This window comes from Scomber japonicus, chromosome 5 (genome assembly GCF_027409825.1).
Source record: "Scomber japonicus isolate fScoJap1 chromosome 5, fScoJap1.pri, whole genome shotgun sequence".
Taxonomy (NCBI): Eukaryota; Metazoa; Chordata; class Actinopteri; order Scombriformes; family Scombridae; genus Scomber; species Scomber japonicus.
In genome coordinates, this window is record NC_070582.1 from 8,370,060 (window position 1) to 8,391,699 (window position 21,640).

Below are 21,640 nucleotides of genomic sequence, written 5' to 3' on the forward strand. Positions count from 1 at the left end.
GTGTCACACTGTGTAATATCTGCTCTATAAGATCTAAAAACTTTTCTATTACTGTAATATAAAGCAGTTTTACCCATAATCAAAATTTTGCTTTCTGTCTCCCCTGCTAAGATCTGACATGTAAAAAAAAAAGCACTTCCTTCCTGCCAGGAACATTTTCAAACATCCACAATAAGACGAGTTATTCGCTATGTCACAGACCTCTTGAGTTTAAATGCTATGTATAAAGTCAGCGTTGTGTAAGCTGGCTTCACAGGCGGTCAATCTGGCACCTCTTTAATACAGAGCTGATGTCTGGCTCAGATTTGACTGGATCACAATAAGAGGTTACTATGGGGACAATATTTTGAGAACGAAATGACAAAAGCATGTATAGAAGAAATTCAGTTACTACTGTTTTTACAATATTTGTCGGTATGGCTGAGACTTTAAAAAGGATCTGCCGGGAAGTATTACTAACAATAGTGATTTGGCAGATGGTACATAGCTTCAGGCTTTGTCCTAAGAGGCCTTTCTTTACTATGATTACAGGTACAGCAGTGATGTAATTGTTGGGAGGCATTCATAGTAGTCATGACTTACAGGTTTCTACACAATGCCTCAACAGTAGATGTGCAGGGCTTTGCAGATGGAAATCAGAACAAAAATAGCAAAAACAAATCACTAATTATCTCTAATTATTTCCAAGGTTACCACAAGAATAGAAAAATACAAATAAAGCACTGCTATGATTTATGAGCACTCTCAGTATGGCTATGGTAAGGTTATGAAAGTTGGTTCCAGTATATGATTGCACTGCACACACAACATTCATCTCTTCAGCCATCATAACGCTGAATGACAGATCAAATATGCAAGTTTGAAACATTTGGATGTACTCTGGGCCTTTAATATCCTGATATGGGAGTAACCATTCCCATGTATCCCAGATTAGAGGGAGAGGTGAATTTTCATGGATGGAAGAGGGCGCGGGGGCAAGATGTAGAAACATCCGCCAGTCAATTCTGTACAAGATTTTTTTTTTAAGGCGATGCCAAAAAAAGTGCAATGGAGAAAAATACAGCGGGGGCGAAGACTAGTGACAGAGGAGAGGAGGCAAAAAGAAAATAAACGAAACCTATTTAAAAGCCTATGAATTATAAACTGAAATGCTTGGTCAGCATGGAAAATGTTGTGTCCCCAAATTCCCAAGAGGCCGGTGTTTTGGAGAGGGACAGTAGTATAACATGTCTTCTTGTTGTGTGTACTCACTTCTGCAGCACTTCCTCCTGGCCGCAGACTTTGAGCAGGTAGCTGGAGAAGTCGACCTGGTCCAGGTCATCGTGGACCCAGCAGAGAGTCTGACTGATCAACAACTCCACGGGAGAACTCACTGAAAGAAGGAATGAGAAAAAGGGATGGAGAGGGAGAGAGAGGGAGAGAGAGAGAGAGAGAAAGAGACAGAGAGAGGGAGAGAGACAGAGACAGAGAGAGAGAGAGAGAGAGATGCAGAGAGAGAGACAGAGACAGAGACAGAGACAGAGACAGAGAGAGAGAGAGAGAGAGAGAGAGAGGATGATGATGAAGAGGCAAGGAGGAGGGACAGAAAGAGGATGAAAGCCAAAAAAATAAGGAGAGAATGATGAGAGGGAAGAAAAAGGAATGACAGAAGAGAGCAAAAACAAGAAGGGCGTAATGTGAGTTAGATCAAATGTTTTTAAACCAAATGGATTAGCTGCTCTCAGCTACAGCAAACTAAAATCAAGTGGGAGGCAACACGATACAAGAAAAAGACTCGGTGGTGGTCTGAGTAAAGGAATAAGGAATTTGAAACACTCCTTTTTCTAACAGTCAATTCAACATCTAACACAGGACACATGTACAAATCACATTAGAGGGATCAGAGGTCAAAGGTCAGCATCATTTACAGTGTTTTTTGGGGGTTGTTAGTAGACACACTTCTGCTGCTATGGGAACTGAACTGTAGACCTGGAAGATTGGGAATTCCTCTCCGACCACAAACCATCCCGCTATGTTTTGAACGGCTTGAATTTCATTAAAAAAAAAAAAAATCAAACCTGTTCTTGAAATCAAAGGGTCGACAGCCGTGTGTGTGTGTGTGTGTGTGTGTGTGTAATGGAACGATATTAAGTGGGAGGATTTGGGGTCAAGCTTTAGGTTTGTTTGTGTACGCTCCAATATCTGATGTGTCCAGCCAAGGGAAGAGGGCGAAACCTGACACAAGGCAGATTATTGAAGCTGTTTAGCTGCTTTTACAGTGGATTTAACATGATCTTGACTTCTGCCTATACACAAACAGGGCGGCAGACAGATACAAAGAAACATCTCTTTTTGGACTTAGCGCTCACACAGACACACACACACACACACACTCAGGTTATTAGTTATTTGTTCATATTGACACATGGAGAAAGAGGCAGAGAGACCACCCCTGACTCCAGCAATAACAAACCTCCACCCATCAGAGGAATGGTGGGTCTTTTCTTACAGCTCGGACCAGTAGCTTTAGCTCCATGGCCGTGTGTGGCAGTGGTGTCGGTTGGTAGTGGTAGTGGTAGTGGTAGTGGTAGTGGTAGTGGTGGTGGCTCCAGTTGTACATGTGGTGGGGTATTTTGCAACAAAGCAATTAGAGACAAGCCATGCCTCATTTTGCAAGCGCTCTGAGGTGGTAAGGGAATTCCCAGATGGGCATTTTTAAGGGCGACGGTTAAAAGAGAAGAAAATTCCTCCGTCGCATGCTATTTATCGTTTCACACATGGTGGGGGAATTTCGGTCGGCGGGGCCACGCAAAAAAATATTGATGGATGATTTAACACAAAAACACACACACAAGCGTCAAGGGACCACAAACTTAAGTAGTCAACACAGGATGTTTAATTCAACTACCATAACAGTGCCCGAAATAACTAGCAAATGAGTAACTCTTGATACGGGTCCAACCAGCTACCAGTGTAGTGTAGGATCCACAATGGGAAGGCTTGTAAAGAGTAAAGAAATAAAACAATCAGGATCAACACTGTGAAGTTGTAAAAAAAAAAAAAAAAAAAAAAAAAAGGAAGTATTTAATTCCTTTGGCACTCAGAGCAAATGATTCCTGCTTCTGTAACATGTTAAATGGTCACATACAGATACAAAAGACAAGAAGAGACACATGAGAGTGGATGGAAAACAATAATTAAGAGCAAAAGAACTTGACTGTAGAAGAAAAAATGTGTGTCAGAAAAGGGAAAGCGTAGAAACCCCTTATCAAGGCGTATTAGCCTCGGTGGCTCCAGGATGAATGCATTCCTATCTCTCCTCTCAGTTTAACAATTTCATACATTTGATGCATTGCTGAACTCTCACCAAGAGCTGCAATCTCCTGGATGTCCTGCATGTAATGAGCATGCTGTCCTTGATGCTGTAAATAGCTTGCAAAACTGTTTTATCATGGTGGTGTAGCAGTCGTAGCTTTTTTTAAACCTTAAATGAGCCAATTACACCAATCAGGACACCTTCGTGGGATAATTGAATTTATGTACAGTGCCAGATTTCTCATAAATCAAATGAAGTGATATTTTAGTAAAGTACTTAAGTGGACTGATATGGATTGCTATTTTCTACCATCTGTGATGCATTTATTTAGCATCCTTCTCCGCCAGTGTCGAAAAGTCAAATTCCAGCATATTTATCATACTCAGAGTCTGAGTACAAACAGCAGAAATGAGAAACAAATGCATCCAACTCTCTTTGTATGTATCTCATTTTCATCTGCTTCTTTACCTCGTTCCCTCGTTCTGTCCTCCGTGATTCTTAACCATCTTAGTTTATCTTTATAACTTCTTCTTTTGTCTCATTTTCTCCCTTTCTCTCCTTCTCTCCATTTGTATTTCTCCCTTTCTCTCCTTCTCTCCATTTGTATTTCTCCCTTTCTCTCCTTCTCTCCATTTGTATTTCTCCCTTTCTCTCCTTCTCTCCATTTGTATTTCTCCCTTTCTCTCCTTCTCTCCATTTGTATTTCTCCCTTTCTCTCCATTTGTATTTCTCCCTTTCTCTCCTTCTCTCCCTCTCCCTCCATCCCTCCATCCCTCCCTCTCATGTGAGGAATCCCCAGAAGCCAATTAGTTCACAGCCAAGCCCTGAAAGAATTGGTTGTCTTCCTTTCACCATGCTCACAAGAAAAAGGGCAAAGAAAAAAAAAAGAGGGGGATGATATAACAAGATGACACGAGCAATAATTACAACATTTCTGACCTTCCTGACCTCCTTTTATGAACTGTTGGGTAACATTTCATTAAGCCAGTCAGGTCAGGTAAACCTATATTACTAATTCACTCAAAATATTACACATAATTACACAATGATAAATAGCTGCAAATACTTTTGCAACATTCATTACACAATTATCTATAAAAGTTAGGAGGACAATGGAAAAACAAGATTGTGAGTTTTGGAAGTAAGAAAAGAAGTGTAAGAAAAGGAAAAAGTAAAGAAAGACCGAGGCGAGAGAGACAAGATCTGTGTATTTTTTAAGTGTCATGTCTATAGTCTCTGCAGTAATGACAGGAACGATACATTTTGGAGGACAACCGAGCAAGAAAAGGGGAAGAGGAAAGAGAGAGAGAGAGAGATGAAGACAAACAGCAAGGCAAAAAAAAGGGAGGAGAACAAGAATGTACTGTACGAGAGAGAAGGGGAGAAACTAGGGATAGGAAGGATGAGACAGCAAATAAAATGGAAACAACAAAAACAAGGACGAGGGCATGAGAACAATTGAGAGAGAGAGAGAGAGAAGAAGAAACGAAGAATGACAGAAAGGAGGGGAGAATGTGACAGAGGAGCACCCATCCTGGAGGAGAACTGGAGGCCTATTGTTTCCTGAGAGCAGATTCGTGTCCGACCAGAGGAATCCAAACACCAAACTAAGTGGGTCAACAAGCTGCCGACAACATAGGAAGTCAATGGAGGAAACGACGAAATAGACATCATACTAGGAAAGAAGAAGGGGGGTGGGGGGGGGAGTCGATTAGCAGAGTGCCTCGGAAGTGACCGGGTCATGAAGCAGGAAGACGAGGAAAACTAGGAAAGCTAGGAGAGCACATTTTAGGATGTAGAACGAGGAAAATAGGATATAAACTTTCTATAGGGTTGTTGCTGTTGAACTGGGTTACGCTAAGTGGTCTCTGGGTCAGTAGGGCAACTGCTGCATAAACAAACACACACACGGTAGTGCTGAGGACTTGATTACGTATAAGAATAAATATGTTTGCTCCCAGATAAGGAACAATTGTCAGTAATACTTAGACAATAAAACCAAATAGCGGAGACTACAGCAGACATCCTTATCCAGACTCACATCAGCGTACACACACACACACACACACACACACACACACACACACACAGTGGCCTAATGCTGATCTTCAGGGACCCAGAGAGACAGCGGTGAACTCGATCACACAGTTGGGATTATATGTCGAACACAAAAAGCCCACTGGATTGGCTGACGGCCTCTAGCGTGCTTGGCCTCAGATCCCAGAAGACATGGCAGTCACAGTGCTTGTAGTGTGTGTGTGTGTGTGTGTGTGTGTGTGTGTGTGTGTGTGTGTGTGTGTATAACAAAGAGTTAGCCAATAACAGCTCCCCAAAACATCCAAGGAAGGAAACTAAAATTCTTTGTGGGACAAAAAAAAAAAAAAAAACCCAAAACACACTCGAGTCCCTTTTGCCCAACATGGCTACACCATGCTGAGGGGACAAACCTTTATTTGTGCGGAAAAGGAACGTAGTGTACTTCCCACGACAGAAAAAATGAAAAGAAAGAAAAAAAGAAAAAATGAGGTGGGGAGGGGGTGAAGAGTTTGGCAGCTGTGAATGTCGTTTCCTCCTTCAGTGCTTTCTTATCTGCAATCTGAGCTACTCACTCTTAAAGGCAAAGGGTGTATAACACAGCTTCTTATTTTGGGCTGACTTCAATGAAATAGTATGTTATCTGTATAGTTTAATCTAAGGATGCTTACCGTCACAGGTGAAGGTTACCGGCTGCTGAGATTCAGAGATTTCAATAGAAACCTTGACAGAGCAGCTATTATCACCTCCGCTGTCTCTCTGGGTGATGACAGGACTGAGAACGTAGCCGGGGTTGGTGGACGTGTTGTCATGCGGGAATTTGGAGCGCAGGCTGGAAAAAAAAAAAAAAAAAAAACACAACAGAAATAAAGTTGGTACACACACTTATATTTTATATCTAATAAAAACACATTAAGGGGAAAGCCAGGAGCAGCCAGAGTGCAAGCCTGGCATACGGATCAGATTGAGATAGAGAGAAGTTTTTTTTTTGGATAGTTGGACAGAGAGGAGACAGAGAGAAAGGAGATCAAGATGCACATAAACACATAAATCAGATAAGTTCATAGAAAATATTTTATAATTTACAATTTCTACTACTTTTCTGCCAAGTCAAAATATCTTTCATGCATAATATTCATCTGTTTGCCTGTGCCTGTTCCATTCTGTGATATTGTTGGCTTGAGAAAAAGATGACGGTGTTGTGAAATTACTCGTACGATGTTCTCATTTAAACCCTTGTGAGAGGTTGACTTCCTTTTTTTACATTTTTTTTTATTGCACGCTATGTTGGGTCATGTGTTGACCAACAAGGAGGCAAGGAAGTTGCTGGGCGGGCAGGCGGCGGGCGTTGACCGTTATCGTAATGAAAGTGGAGTCCCTTAGTGCAGTTTCATCATCGCTCCACCCAAGACGCTAACTACTGGAGTGAGAGATTCAGTACGAGCTCGGGATATAAGTGGACTTGTAAAGCGTGTAATTATGCGTGTATTTATATATTTATATATGCATGAACATGTGTAAGCATGCTTTGACAAACACACATAAAGAAAAAAGGAAAATGTGCATCAACAGGAGAGCATGTGGAAAATGTTGTTTGTATGACTTTGTTATTTGACAGACATATCACATCATATATCATAAAACAATATCACCTAAAATAAAATGCGGTGCAACATTATGATGGTAACTAAGTACAGGGCATTTATAATAGGCCTAGAAAACTTGCACAGCTGTATTTGGAAGATCCAACATCTGGTCGGGGGAAAATACAAGAAGGCACAACAGACAGTGAGGTACCAGATAATTATGACTCACTTTTCTGATGATAAAGTGCCTGAAATGCCTGGGTCATCAGATGGATGTTGCTTAATGCAAATGTATCAACACAATATTTTTTTTTTTTAAAGGGTCAAATTTCGTGTTTTGTAAGGCTAAATTATGTTTTTAGTACTTTTCATCCACTGCAGGTTGTTGTAATAATAATTGTAATGTTTTAGTTTTTGACTTATTCTATTATAGCTAACAGGTGGTACACAAATGTTCAATTTTTTACTTCAAAAGGGGGACATATGCATATTTCCAGGTCAATATTGTTAGTCTGTGGAGTTGAACTTATATATTTTTGCATTATATACAGTTTTAAAAACCTCAGCCCCTCTAGCCCCTCGGTTCTGCCTCTGTCTCTGAAACAGGCCGTTTTAGCTCGTGTCTCTTTAAGCCAACCCCCCACCACTCTCAATAAACCAACTCTATTCTTCTTCTTGTTGTTCTTTACTCGAAATGAAATCTTCTCAAATTCATTGACTCATGTTCGAGCCCAAATCCAAACTAAATATGCGAATGAAAAAAACTGGACAGATGGCTGTTTGTGGACATGCTTGAAGAGTCTGATGTCATAACGAGGAGGAAGTGGAGGTAACATCGGAGACACAGTGTTCAGAGCAGGCTTTTGATATGTATTTACATTTTTACACATGTTTACCTCAAGTTTTGGAACTTTGCCCATGTTTAACATTGACATCCAACATCAGAACAGTATAGAAATAACAGAAAACCACAAAAAGCATGTTATGACCTCTTGAAAAACCACATGCCTAACACAAGCTGTTAGCTTTTGATTGGTAGGAAGCATTTTTACACACATTTACCTCAAGTAACAGAAAATCACAAAAAGTATGCTATGACCCCTTTATAAACCACATGACAAGAAAAGAGCGTCAGAAAAAGAGCGCCTTGACTTCCCTTGACTGTACGTGTCAACTACAACATCTAAAAAAGGTCTTAACTCTCTTGATTATTACAATCAGGTCTGCAGGTATTAAAATCTGGACTGAAAATAACTGAGTTTTTGGAGCTTTCTAAATGTGTGACATTGTAAAGAGTTTAAAGCCGTTCCAATAGGTGCATCATATCTAAATTATTACAGACATGCAGAGAAGGAAATGAACTGTCAAAGGTTTTTTAGTATCTTACGTTGCTACGTCTTCACAGAAGGCGACAACCTCCAGGTTCTGAGCGTCTTGTTCCTCCAAGGCGGCATTCCTCGCCAAACCTTTTCCTTTTCCCTTGTCCTGCAGGAGCCAGCAAAGACAGACATGTACAAAGAGTCAGTGAACAAGAAAAGTACAGCATGCTTACATAGGTAAATCAGGAGTAGCCCAGACGGAGACAGATAGACAGATATATATTAAACCCTTAAATCAGTCTAAAATGATTGGCTGTGAGTAGTGACGCTTAAGGTCTTTATAATGATTTATGCTTGGGGATTATTAAAAGGGCAGTTTTATTAAAAACACCTCAGAGCTATGAATCCTGCCGAGGGGATAAACTTGTCAGCAAGGGCAAAGGCTCGTCGCCCGCAGAGCTCACAACCTGTTTTATACCCATCTGCCCAAAATCGTGAAAAAACTCATTAGTTTAACATTTAATTACGATTTATTAAGATTTAGCTTTAAATTTTGATTAAATCAGCCTCTCTGGCACACGCGCATAGTTTCTGACGAGCCGAGCTGGCTTTCGAATACACTGCTTAACGTGTCACTGTAGATGGAAAAATATTTTAATTAAATATATTTTTCACCCATAAACTAGTCTAAGAATGGAGTTGAAAGAGTTGTAAATCTCTCTCACACACATCAATCCAAAAGACAACTCCCAGGGGAGCTGTCTCTGGATTGGAGAGATTCCTTGAGGATGGCCCACTGCCGGGAACTCGCAGTTACACTCTGCTTTTTACTGCTGTCTGACTGCCAGTGGTTGAGGAATGCGCTTCCTGTGGCACGGGAAATGAGAAGCGAAAATGCCCCGCCCCTTCCTGTACCAGGCTCTGGACTGTCTGCAAAAATGCTCAGTCATGGCTTGGAAATCTACGAGTCTGACATCATTCCCAACGAGGGAGAGAGAGAGAGAGAGAGAGAGAGAGAGAGAGAGGTCTGGAGAGAGGGCAGCAGAGGAAGAGACAGAGAGAGAGAGACAGAGACAGAGACAGAGACAGAGAGAGAGAGAGAGAGAGAGAGAGAGAGAGAGAGAGAGAGAGAGAGAGAGAGAGAGAGAAAAGCGGGAGAGAGGTTGAAAGAAATGTTTGGAATGTCATAATAATAGTTTGTTCCTCCCCTGAGACACTTCTTAGAGATTTTGAACACAGAGCTTTTTGATGAACTCAGGGTGCGTGCAGCTGCCTCTTCGTGTGTAACGACAAGGAAAGGGGACAACTAAAAAAAAAAACCAGAGACTTTTTTCTAAAGAACACTGGATTCACATCATCAGTTTTTTTAAAAACAGCTGTAAATTTTACTAACACACTGTCACGGTTCTTACGACACATCCTGAAGGTTATGAAGAGCCCAGTAAAATTCCTACATCTTTCTCTGTCCTCACATCCATTTGTTTTCGCATGAGACCTCAATCAATAAAGATAAAGTTTATGTTTTTAATTATTCTCTGAAGTCAAGCATTTAATTGAAACATTAAAGAAGATCATATGGGTTTAAATTACATACATAAACCAACATAAATGCACTACATTAGGGCTGTAGCTGTAGCACTGTTCAGTAGCATGATCATTATTTTCTCAAATACTAGGTTAAGAGTTTGGTCTATTAAATGTCAGAAAACAGTCAATTGCATTTTCCAAGAGCCCAAAGTGACTTCTTAAAATGTGATGCTCCATCCAAAAACTTTAAAATTTTCAATCTACAATTATATGAAACAAAGAAAAGCAGCTGGTTTTAAAATTGGAGAGGCTAAAACCAGAGAATAACTGATTGAATCAACATAAAAACAAATGGACTGTGTAATTAGCTTAGCTCTACACACGATGACCTTCCTCTGCACGGGCCAAATCTGGTGCGTCCTGGTGACTTAGTGGTTCAAACCCAAACCATATAACCACAACACCTCCGCTTTTATTCTGGCCAGAGACCTCGATCTCTCTCTCTCTCTGTCTCTCTCTCTTTCTTTCCTCCACATTTTCTGTCAACTGTCACTACTCAATAAAGACAAAATATCGAGAAAAAAAAAAGAAGCAAAAAGAAGTAATTTACACCACAACTGTGCAGCCCTGAGAGCAGAGACCTCTTCTTCAAAGCTGAGCTGACCTGACATAACATCAGGAGATATAAATCTTAATCAGCGTGGTGCTTGGAAAGGAGGCCGAGCTCGACACCAAACCACCTGCATCTCCCAGCGAGGGGGTGGGGGGGTGGGGGGGTGGGAGAGGAGACGGAGATCCTGTCTGCACACATTCTGTCTCAAATTTTCAAGATTTTTGGTGGGCCTTCAAATGCAGTTAGTGGTTCAATATGACTGTTTTTTTTTAACCCGTATTACTCTAGATTTAAAGATTAGTGCTCACAACAAAACACAAAAATGAAGCACATGGCAGTGTTTTTGTAAGAGTACAGCACATGATCCCTTCATGGCGTTATACTTGATTCCAGACATGTTTAGGAAGTGTTCATATGTAGAGGAAGAAAGAAACAACTTTAGGAGACTTAAAGAAAAAGAGGAGGAAAAAGAGAAAAAGAAAAAAAGAGAGGAAAGGAGGATGAAAGAGACTGAAGGGAAACATTAGAAAGTCAGCGAGGAGAAGAAAAGAGACTACGAGAGCATATTAGTAGTGTTTATGTTTGGAGGCAGGATTGCTTCAGCAAAAACAAACATGGACAGATAATCCAATGAGGTCGCGTTAACTGATCACACTACAACACACACACACACACACACACGAGCACGCCGAGCAGGGGCCGTACAGTGGGACAGGCCCGTCTTTGTTTCCCTCCATCGATTTTGTTGGAGACGCACAGACAGAGAGCTCCTGCTTAAGTCATGGGAACGGCTTCATATGATTCACACGTTGACTAATCCTTCATCCTTTCTCTGTCTTCACTGTGATGTGTCACGCTGTCTACTGGAAGCCGGGGGAACACACAGTACAAGGAAGGAAGAATAAGTGAAGGAAGTGAAGGATGTAACTCTAAGGATGACTAATTCTACACTGTGGGATGTCTCATCATGAAAAGAGGGCACAAGTTCTCTTTGTAATTATCACACAGGGTCAGGATTAAATCCATCACATCCCTCACCTCCGAGCTGAACCCCAAACAAGTCAAATCCTTCGTAATTATATAAATATGACAAATCTGTACTGTAAATTCAGTTAGTTTCGTAAATAATTCACCTTTGTTATGCTGTTTGAGGCTAATCATTTAAAATGAGGCAATCCTTTTTAAAGCTTTTAAAACTCATCAGTGAGGTAAATGTCTCTAGAGAGACAAGACATGGAACTCGTCAAAAGTTATTTTTCCATCCTCTCCAAACCTGCTGAGAGCTCTGATATACAGTAATTTTCCTGAGGAATGACTACTCTGGCGTAATTCAAGTCTGGAAAGAAGGCTTTTTGTCCTGGGTGTCTACATGATGTGTCTACATCATTCATTGGGTCCTAATCTGCTCCAGAATGAGACAATTCATTATGAAACAGGTGACTCCTGCTGCCTCTGCAAAATGACACGTGTTAAAACAATTCACTGTTTTTTTCCCCCTTGGGTAACACTGACCTTACAGTTAACCGAAGAGAACTATTATACAACTTATTTTTAGACATAGTGGGGTTTTTTTTCTTTATTGGATACAAAAGCAGTTTCGAAATCTCTTTAGTAGTAGTTTGTGTTGGAGAGAGGGACTAAAGGTGTCAGTACGGTATCCAAAGTGCTTCTCTGATGGTTCAACAGTCTGGACGCAAATGGCCAGGTGTGACAAGTCAAGTCAAACTTTATTTGTATTGCACATTTAAAACAACCACAGATGCCTCAAGTGCTGAACAAGCTTAAAATACCAAAATAAATGATACATTGGAATAAAAGACAGCAATACACATAATAATAATAATATTACTAAAGGAATTGTTGCACAATACAAGAGCATGCCGAGGCTTGAAGCTCAACCTGAATTGAAAGCCAACAAGAAGAGGATTTAAAACCTTAAAAACCAGAAATAAAACTTTAAACTCAATCCTAAAAACAGACAGCTAGTGGAGAGAGGTCAATGCTGGCTTTATGTGATAACGTCATCTTTTACAAGAAAGAAGATGAGCAGCTGAATTGTGGACCAACTGCAGGCGATAAAGAGACGTCTAATCCGCACCCACATACAGAGAATTACAATAGTCTAAACAAGAAGTGATAAAAGCATGAGTAACTCTCTCAAACTTACTGGGAGAGAAATAAGCCTTTACCTTGGCTTTAAAAGTATTCACTAGAAAAACAGCTACTTTTGACAACTGAACTAATCTGTTTATCAAATTTGAAGGAGTTGTCAAAAATCACACGAGGTTCTTCACAAAAGCTCTTTTGTAAGAAGCTAAAGGGCCAAAAGTACCAACGGAGTCATCCAACAGGTCAGCTTGTCCAAACACAATGATCTCAGTCTTATTTTCATTAAGATTGAGAAAATTTAAACCCATCCAAGTTTTGACATCTTTTAAAGAGTTCAGCAAAGGCTACGCTGAATCTTTACTTTTTTTGTTTTTACAGGCAGATACGTTTGTGCATCGTCAGCAAAACAACGGGCAGGAATATCATGTTTCCTAAAGATGGATCCCAAAGGCAGCATATATAATTAAAACAGGAGGGGGCCCAAAATGGAGCCTTGAGGGATCCCACAAGTCAAAGAAAATTCGCCAAGGTGAACCGACAAACTTCTGTCAGCTACGACTGACGAATCCAACGAATGTAAATCCAACGAAGCTAGGATATACAGTCTTGGTCACCACTACGAAAACCTTTGAGTAAAGATGGTCTGAAAATGCCTAATTAATAACAATCCCACCTTACTTCTCTACATGACAGCACACTTTTTGGATAAGTTACGGCCTTGAGTGGTTTCCAACAGCAGGTAGACCCTTGGAGAAATCCTGACTTTAGATACCCTGTAATGTTTTTTACTTACAATGAGTCCACATTAAAAGATGCCAATGGTTTCACAATACTACACTGATTGACAGATGGAAGTAATGTGCCAAGAGATGCAGAAATGCTTTGCCAAACTGCAGGGAAGAAGACAGCACGCTAGCAAACCTGGATGTGAACAGTGCAGGTTACAAAATGTTTTTGCAAATTTAAAAATGGAGTGTAAACAGAAACTTTGTTTACACGGAAACAATTTGAGACCCACAGTCTCCAGTCCTAGGCATTCTGCCTCTGGTGGTTTTTATATTTCCTTTCCCCATCGTAATTTAGCTCTTAAACTGTGTGATTTGTACAGTGGTCCCCATTCAAAAATGAGTGCAATTAATTTAGAAATAGGTTGCAATCAAACAATGAAACATGGAGCAACAATTCCCCATTTATTGAGTGTTTATTAATCTTCTCTGCATAAAAAGTGCCAATTCAATTAAATATCAGCTGATACATTAAGCTTGTTGTTAAGGTACCTCTAAGGCTTTCATGCTTTCTGCTGACTAAAAAGGTCAGATGTTTAGGAGATGAGAACATGTCGAGCTTGAGAAACTTTGTGGTGCCGCCCATGACAAACAGACACACAGGAGAGCGTGACTGAGCGGCACAGTTGCAGAACTGAAAGGCTTAGGCTAACCAAGCATGGCCACACAACTGATGGCTGCTGGTAATTCCAAGCCGTCCATCAGTGTTGAGTTACAGAGCACACCTAGATATCAGACACCAGTCCTCTATCGGTCCGTGCCCGATGCAGTCTGATGAAAAGGATCCCAAAGCATCCACAGGAAACACTGCATTCAAATATTCTCACGCTGCTTTTAATATTTCACCTGACGACAATCTTGAAATCTTTCAACAGAAGCACAAATAAAACTGTAGCTTTCATCAGAGGAAAATGTTTTGTCAGTCAACCTGTAAGTCTGAATTTAATACAAGCAAAACATACTGCAGTTGCTCAAGCTTCATTTTGTAATATAACTTGGTGTGGTACACGTTGACTGATGCGGTCATGCTGAACCAGCGCTTACCGAAAACATGAATATTGTTTTAATGGGTTGTGAAAACCCAGCAGCCTCCATTATAGGGAAAGCGTTTTCGGCTGACATGACTTTAGGATGCCGATGACACTAAGTGCTTTTGAGGAGCTGTGTGATTTATATTGGAGGAACCTGCTGTGCTGAAAACACAAATGTACTTCTTCTTTCGATCAGGAAATGACTGATGGCTATAACTCACACTTCCTGTGATGGTCTGAGATCCTTGAATGCAAAAGAAGTTTGTGGTTCACAGGATTTTGGCCTTTAACTGAGAGAAATGTGAGAAAACGCCATGGCATAGTCATCACTTAACATACAAAATATTTACCAATCTTCCCACTCACTGGTTTGTTTTTCCTCCACAACATTGTCTAATTCAAACTATTTCTTTAGCGCTTGTTGGCAAGGTTTTTATTATGTGTGTTGGTATCTGTTTTTTTTGTACCTGCGTTCTCACTTCATCTTCCACAATGCTTCTCCTGTTTTCTGCCAGTAAACAAGGTCAGAGGTTAGGAGACTGTGCGCTATTTGCCAAGTGAGTCACACAGTTAACTGGAATACATGCCACATCCCTGCGCTGCGACATCTCTTAACCCTACAATCTGTCTGCTGGAAGGAAATTTAAAGAGTGTTAAGTGTGCTGTAGCATCTCATAGTCACGCTCAAGGTGTAATTAGACGATTATAAAAGAAAATGAGGCAGAGTCTTTGAGTGGGATGGTATGCAGGTGTGAGATTTTTAAAGAGCTGTTGGTGGTCTCTAAATGTGCGGATGGGGGGAGGAAAGATTTGACAATATATTCAGTTGGTGTGCCGTGCAACTGCAAAAGATTTGCAGTGCATGCCGGCATACTGTAGTACAGGTTTCACAACACACACACACACACACACACACATAGATTGGTCTTGAATCACAGCATATGTTCAGATAAAACTTGCCAGTTCAGATAAAAATCAGCCCACGGGTCATTTTGAAGGAACAAAGCAAGAATGAACAAGTATGAACATGCTCACACAATCCATGAAAGATTGCGTAGTTATGCACATATCTGAATTCAATCCTAACCAGTTGTGTGAATTTGTCAGATTTACATGAACCAAAAATGGATAAAACTGATTGATTTAAGAGCAGCTAAACTTCTCTTGAAACAACTATGAGACAAAAACCAACAACATATAAATCTGTCTCAAAGCAGACATGGCGACGGGTGGTTAATGACGCATTAATTTCAGCGCTGCTTTACAAACACTAAGAGCCAGGCCTGAACAGGCGTTGGTGCCGTGGGGTGTGACGGCTGAACTGCCGATAGAGCTATTTGTGTTTGACTGTTGATTATCTTTAACCAACAATTTAATATCCAAAGGCCAAAGCGAAGGATTAGTAACTAGGCACTAAAGACAGGCATTGAATTGAAGGAGGGAGTTTGATGAGAGAGGACAAGAAAGGCATAGAGAGAAAACTGTGAAGTGACAAAGGCAAAGAGTTGAGAGATTGTGAAGACGGGGTAGAAACTGTAAAAAATAAAGATAGAAAGAACAAGTAATAACTCGAGAGAAAGAGAGTGTGAATAAGGAGCAGTGTAGACTAAAAAAGGACAGAGAATGAAACAAGAAACATGGACAAGGAGAGGTGGGGTAACTCTACATCAGATAGCCCTGGTTCTGGACAAAGTCTCTCAGTTCAAGCTCATTTGTTCCATTTTACACCCTTCTGCCTTCACCACCACATCTTACACTACACTCTTTGCCAACCACAACAAAGTTTGGCAGCTTCAGATTGACTTACAGCCATCCAAACTCTCATCTTGGAAATGATGGCATTGAAGAAGAAGAAAAAAAAAAGAGAAAGACAAAAAAAAAACCTTCTTGGACCACATTATTTCAAGTGCAACCGCTGAGTAAAAAATTACAACCATGCGTAGGGAAATGCCTGCTGAATTTCTGACTTTTTCCACTTTTACATCTTCTTTTTCTTCACAGTAGACCTTCGTGGGTCGATAAAAGGAATTGTATTCTCTTTAATGCAGGCGATTCCTCAAAAGGCTTCTGTTAGGCCATATGCCCAAACGAGTTTGACTATAGATGAGCTAGTCTGACCCTGACCCTTATTATCATATGATATCATGAAACTTGAAAGAAGATTGTAACCAGAATCAATTTCTCCACATATATGTCAAGGTTAAAGCTTGTAACGTGGTCTCATTTGCTCCCTCTGCTCGACTCCAAATGAAAAGCTGAGCGCTGTTTTTCTTTTCCAGTTATGTTGGTGTAGGGAAAATGTTTTAAACAAATAGAGCAATTATACTTATGTAACATACATATCTGTTTACACTTAAACTTTAAAACTTGTTATGACAGCGCAACTTAAACCAGTATTTCACAGTGTTGCAGAGGTGTTGAGCTTTTTAGAGCGAGGGTTATGTCTCAATCTGTACTGTAACTAAACACTGGCGTCTCTAATTGAGTCAGCAGAGATATTTGTTATTTGCTCTACTTTGATTAAAAAAAAAAACAAAGTTGGGTGTTTATCGTCATTACTGACACGTCTAGATTCAAGGTTGATTTAATAAAGTACTCCACAATCAGATATCTTAATAATTAGCAGTATCCTGAGACCTAACAGCACCAAATTAAAGTTTAAAGTGGTTTTAAGTTCCTACCAGATTGCCGTTATCCTTCCCATTATCCACGATGTCCATGATTGTTTTTTGTATGTCCTCTGGGTTTTTAGTTTCTGACCACACGGCTCAGGAACGCAACGCTCTTTGATAACAAGCTCTCGTACTGTATCTTGGATTTCTGTACACTTTAAACAGCATATCAACACATACCAGCGATAAGACTTTTCAAAAACAAGTCAACATTTTAAACCGCATTACAACACAATGATAAAGTCTGACGTTTGTAAGATACATCCGAACTCAAATCTCTGTAAACTAATCTGTGTTATATGACAGTGAAATGAATGGAAATAAAAGACTATCTGTGTGTTTTGAAGCGATGTAAAGATACAGCACAGTTGGGGGAAAAAAACATGCAAAACATTAGTTGTTTTTTTTTTTTAAAGGGGGATCAAGACTAAAACTATTTCCTGTGGACAAACACTGTACCCAACCAAGCTCAGTATGATTGTCTCAACATGTGGGATCATTTAGGAGAAACTTTACTTTTTTGTCCACCAGCCAAAATGTTCAAAATTTGACCAGCGTCTCAATATTTTACCATTGTGTTTTTTTCCTGGTTGGCGAAGCAAATCGACTTGTATATATATTACCATCATTTGACTGTTGACTGGTGCTAATTTAATGCTCTGAAGAACTCATTTTACATTTACTTATAACTCCTGCTATGTTCAGTCTATTGTGGTTGAAAGTCTAGTTTCACATTTCTGTTCTCGCTTCCATCTAACAGACATCAGCCGTACTTGCTGTCTGATTGCTACGTTATACTTCACATTTAAAAAACTTTCCGACCTCAAACTACTGGAAGGCGTTTATTGTGAAGCACATTCAAGTAGTCTAATCTTGAAATTGAAAAATACGGCGTCTCTTTCTCCAAAGTGAGCCTGAGTGGAGTTGGCACGGCAACTTATAAAACAGCGATTTTGTTGTTTGGTCTTTTGTTGCGCTGCTGTAGGGCAAAGGGAAGATGTAAGGGCTTGTTCCTGTTTATAACCACACGGGTGCCGACTGCCAGGCGAACAGACGAGACGAAAGTGGGGTGGGGGGGTGGGGGGGTGCGAGCGAGCAAACACACAAATACATACAATCTTAACATCACGGCAGCAAAGATCGTAGACAATGGATGCAGATGGTCAAGTGAAAGTAAAGAGGGGTGTGTATGTGTGAGCTTAAAAAGGTTCAGGTTACATAACACAGTAGTCAGACTGGCTTGAAAGTAGACATAACATATAGGAAAGTGTAAACAGACTAGGTTTCATCCTTTCAAGGGAGAAGAAGACACTCCACAGGCTGGACAAGATGCCTTTTGATGACTCTAAAGCCCCACACATGGATTTGAAAGACCTACTAGACCGCACTCGCACACTGAATCTACCCTCAGCTGGTCACATCTTTTAGCCATTTTCACCATGTTCCCCAAGCTATTTTTGGCTGTACTGTACCATAATCATTCCAAACACATGTTCCGATTGTGTTAAAAGATGTCCTGGTTTTTGTCACCCAAATATGGGAAATAATGGAAATAAAAAGGGGGTTTGTACAGTGTTGTCAGGTTAATTATCACCCTGATGTAAGAAACATACCACAGCGGTCAATTGTTTGGTCTTTGGAAGAGAGAAACACAATGAGCAGGAAGTTGGCGCCTTGACAATCATGAGAAAAAAAGAAAAAAGTGACACAATGTCCAAAAAGAAATGGCTTGTCCAGACCTTGAAAACACTCTGGAGTTTTTAAGCCGAGTACTGGTTACTGTAAAACCATTGTGTTTTAATGGGAGGGTCGCAGTATTGTTCTTATCTTGTGCTCTAGCAGCATTACCAAGAGCACGGGAGTACGTTTACACACATTACTGCTGACTTGTAGCCGGTGCGGCCACGACCTATCACCTCAGACCCCCCCTCCCCCCCCTGTCCAAACATCTTAATGGAGCTTTTCACAGTCTTTGTACCATCTGAGAAATGAGAAGCGATGCTAATGACACATATAAGAGCTTTCATTTCAAGGGAGGAAAATGACAAGTTAATGAGTCAAGTTCCGAGTAAAGAGAAAGACATGGTGACAAATTTATGTTTGGTGGGCCTCAGTTTGTCTAAAAGTGAAATGCTCGTCTTGTCTCTCTCTTCACCTCGACTCAAACCTGCCAGCCAAAATGACAGATTGTAGTTTATTTTTGCAGGAAAGATTTAGAGGCTACAATATCTCATGCCACTTGCCCATAGCACTGTCCTAAATGGATGCTCTAAATATTCATCAGAAGAAAAATCAGACCAGTCGATCCCTCGCCTGGCAAAATTAATCACAAAATGTGGTTGGGAGGAAATTGCGGGGTGAAACAGTGAGTAGCTCACCACAGAGAAAGACTTAATTACAGAGAGCAGAAGTAAAAGAGGATGTTTTGCTTGTGCTAGTGAATTAATGTGGAGTATTCTAGTAGATGCAAATTGTGAGCAAGACTTTGATGGTTGTTGGGGTTTTTTTAGCTGAAGATCCACCATCATCTGCTCTGAGTAAACTTTAATATCATTAGCTCGTGTCCTCAAGAGCTGCGGTTGTATTTAGTCATTGATGCTGCCATGCATGATTGTGTCATTGCTGCCAACAGTGGGCGAAGACAGATTCATGGCAGTAAATTTGACTCCTCGTTGCAGCACTGACCTGGCATGCAGCAGGAATGGTTTGGGGTAAAGCAGAATGACCAAAACTGGTAAAGCGGCACAGTGGTTAAAGCTTACAGGTTCAGCTAACTGTTGAGGTCCCGATCAGACAGACTGCCTTATTTTAAGCCTACAATTTAAAAAAAAAAGAGCAGCTTCCTACATCAGTTTTTTTATTGTTGTTAAGCAACCATTAGATCATCTGTCCTTGGCCTAATCGTTATTTTACTGTGAAGTAAACTCACTTCACGCCTGCTGTTTTCAATCCAGATCATGGTAACTATGATTGGTGAAGTCATGTAGCTCCGGGTATCGAAATCTGTCATCTTTATTTCTTGTAGTCAACACCACACTGCCTCTCAATTCATTTGATTGGACAATGGGATAAATAAAAATGCCAATGATGTTGGGCGCATTTCCACTTTGGGTTGAGGTTTTTTAAATTTGAGGCGTTCAGGGCACTCTCACAAAAACACTTGGGGCATAGAATGGGAAAATGCAAGGAACATAAAAGCAGCACTTTCATTAAAAACTATAAAAAAAAAGCTAAAAACTGCTCCAGTCTGATCAGGGCCAAACTGTGCAGCCATCAGGTGTGAATGGGACATTTCGACCTGTCACAGCAAACATTTGTCCTCCCACTTTCCCTCATTTACAGTTGTCTCTCCAACATTATCACTTTTCATACATTTCGCTGTGATCCTACCTGATTGTTTGGTTTGTGCGGGGAGGAGGTTCCTGGGATGTTGAGCGAGTGACTCCTGGTGACAGCCGCCCCCGCTGACGCCCTCCTCTGCTGTGAGCGAACTGTCAGCGTCGCCTTCCCCTCTGACGGTGGGCTACTGCTACTACTGTTCCCTTCGGTCTCGAGCACCGCATCCCAAGGATCCCCCGCAGCGGCGCCCCCTTGTACTGTCTGTTCGGCGCCCCCCGATGCCGTGGACGCTTCCTCGTTCTCGGCTTTGCGCTTCGTGAGTGGGTCCAGATCCAGCCAGTCAAAGCGGCTGATGCTAGGAGGTTCTATCACTACTGGCTGCTGTGGCGGTGGGTTAGGCGCCAGAGAAGCTGGGCACGCTTGAGAGGAATCTATGTCAGTGCTTGCCGATCTGCCGTTCTTCAAGTATTCAGAGGTGCTGGCGATCTTGTCGAACAGTTTGGCCATCTCCGGGTCCACGGTCGGCTGCGGGAAGACCATGGCGGTGGCGGGCTGGATTGGAGTGAAGGGCATGTAAGATGGCTGTGGAGCCGGCAGGGCCATGAAGGGTGACATGGCTGGAGTGAAGCCATTCTGAAATGTGGGTTTGGGGAATGGAGCGGAGGGGAACAACGGGGAAGGCTGATGGGTGGGAGTGGATACGCTGGAGTTTGACGGGGTGGACAGAACAGACGGCCACTGACTACTCTGGAAAGGAGAGGAGCTACAGGCATGGCCACCGGGGTAGGAGGCGCTGAGGTTAAACCCCAGCAGTGAAGAGGGGCGGGTAACTTTGCTGTTAGCGCCGAAATTGTCATCCAGGAGGAGCTTTTCAAGTTCCTCGTTGGTCAGCTTGTCCACATCAATATCCCTGAACTTATCCTGCTCTACCTGCTTCTTGGTCTCGGGGAAGACTATGAGGTCCTTTTCTGGTCTACTAATAAAGGGTGTAGGTTGATGAACAGTAGTGGTAGATTTAGATGGTTTTGGTTTCGAGGAGGATGAGGATGCTCCAGAGGAAGACAAGGATGCTGAAGCTGAAAGAGTGTGTCTCTTCTCTCTTTGCAGTTTTGCTAAAGCCTCCGACTCCATGCGGAGGGCCTCCTCTTTACCCACAACCCCCTTCGGCTGGGGGACATCCAGCTTAAACCCATTACCACTTGATATCTGGGCCATTCTGTCAACTTGAAGGTGCCATGAGTGTGATGGGTTTCAAGTCAGTGTGGCCAGAGGGTTGCGGACGAAAGCTTTAAACACCTAAAAGAAGAGAGAAGAGAGACAAACATGAAAC

General features: G+C 41.4%; 1 protein-coding gene across 2 annotated transcripts in view; it reads right to left on the bottom strand.

Moving 5' to 3' along the window:
• Positions 1 to 21,640, bottom strand: part of pik3c2a (phosphatidylinositol-4-phosphate 3-kinase, catalytic subunit type 2 alpha) — a 52,263-nt gene that overhangs the window by 23,583 nt on the left and 7,040 nt on the right. For both annotated transcript variants that reach the window (XM_053319042.1, XM_053319043.1), the window contains exons 2-5: positions 20,362 to 21,606; positions 8,303 to 8,400; positions 6,001 to 6,161; positions 1,252 to 1,372 (exon numbers count right to left, since the gene is read on the bottom strand). In XM_053319042.1, the coding sequence (XP_053175017.1) occupies positions 1,252 to 1,372; positions 6,001 to 6,161; positions 8,303 to 8,400; positions 20,362 to 21,525 (1,544 nt within the window). In that variant the 5' untranslated portion in view covers positions 21,526 to 21,606. The remainder of the gene's footprint in view (positions 1 to 1,251; positions 1,373 to 6,000; positions 6,162 to 8,302; positions 8,401 to 20,361; positions 21,607 to 21,640) is intronic.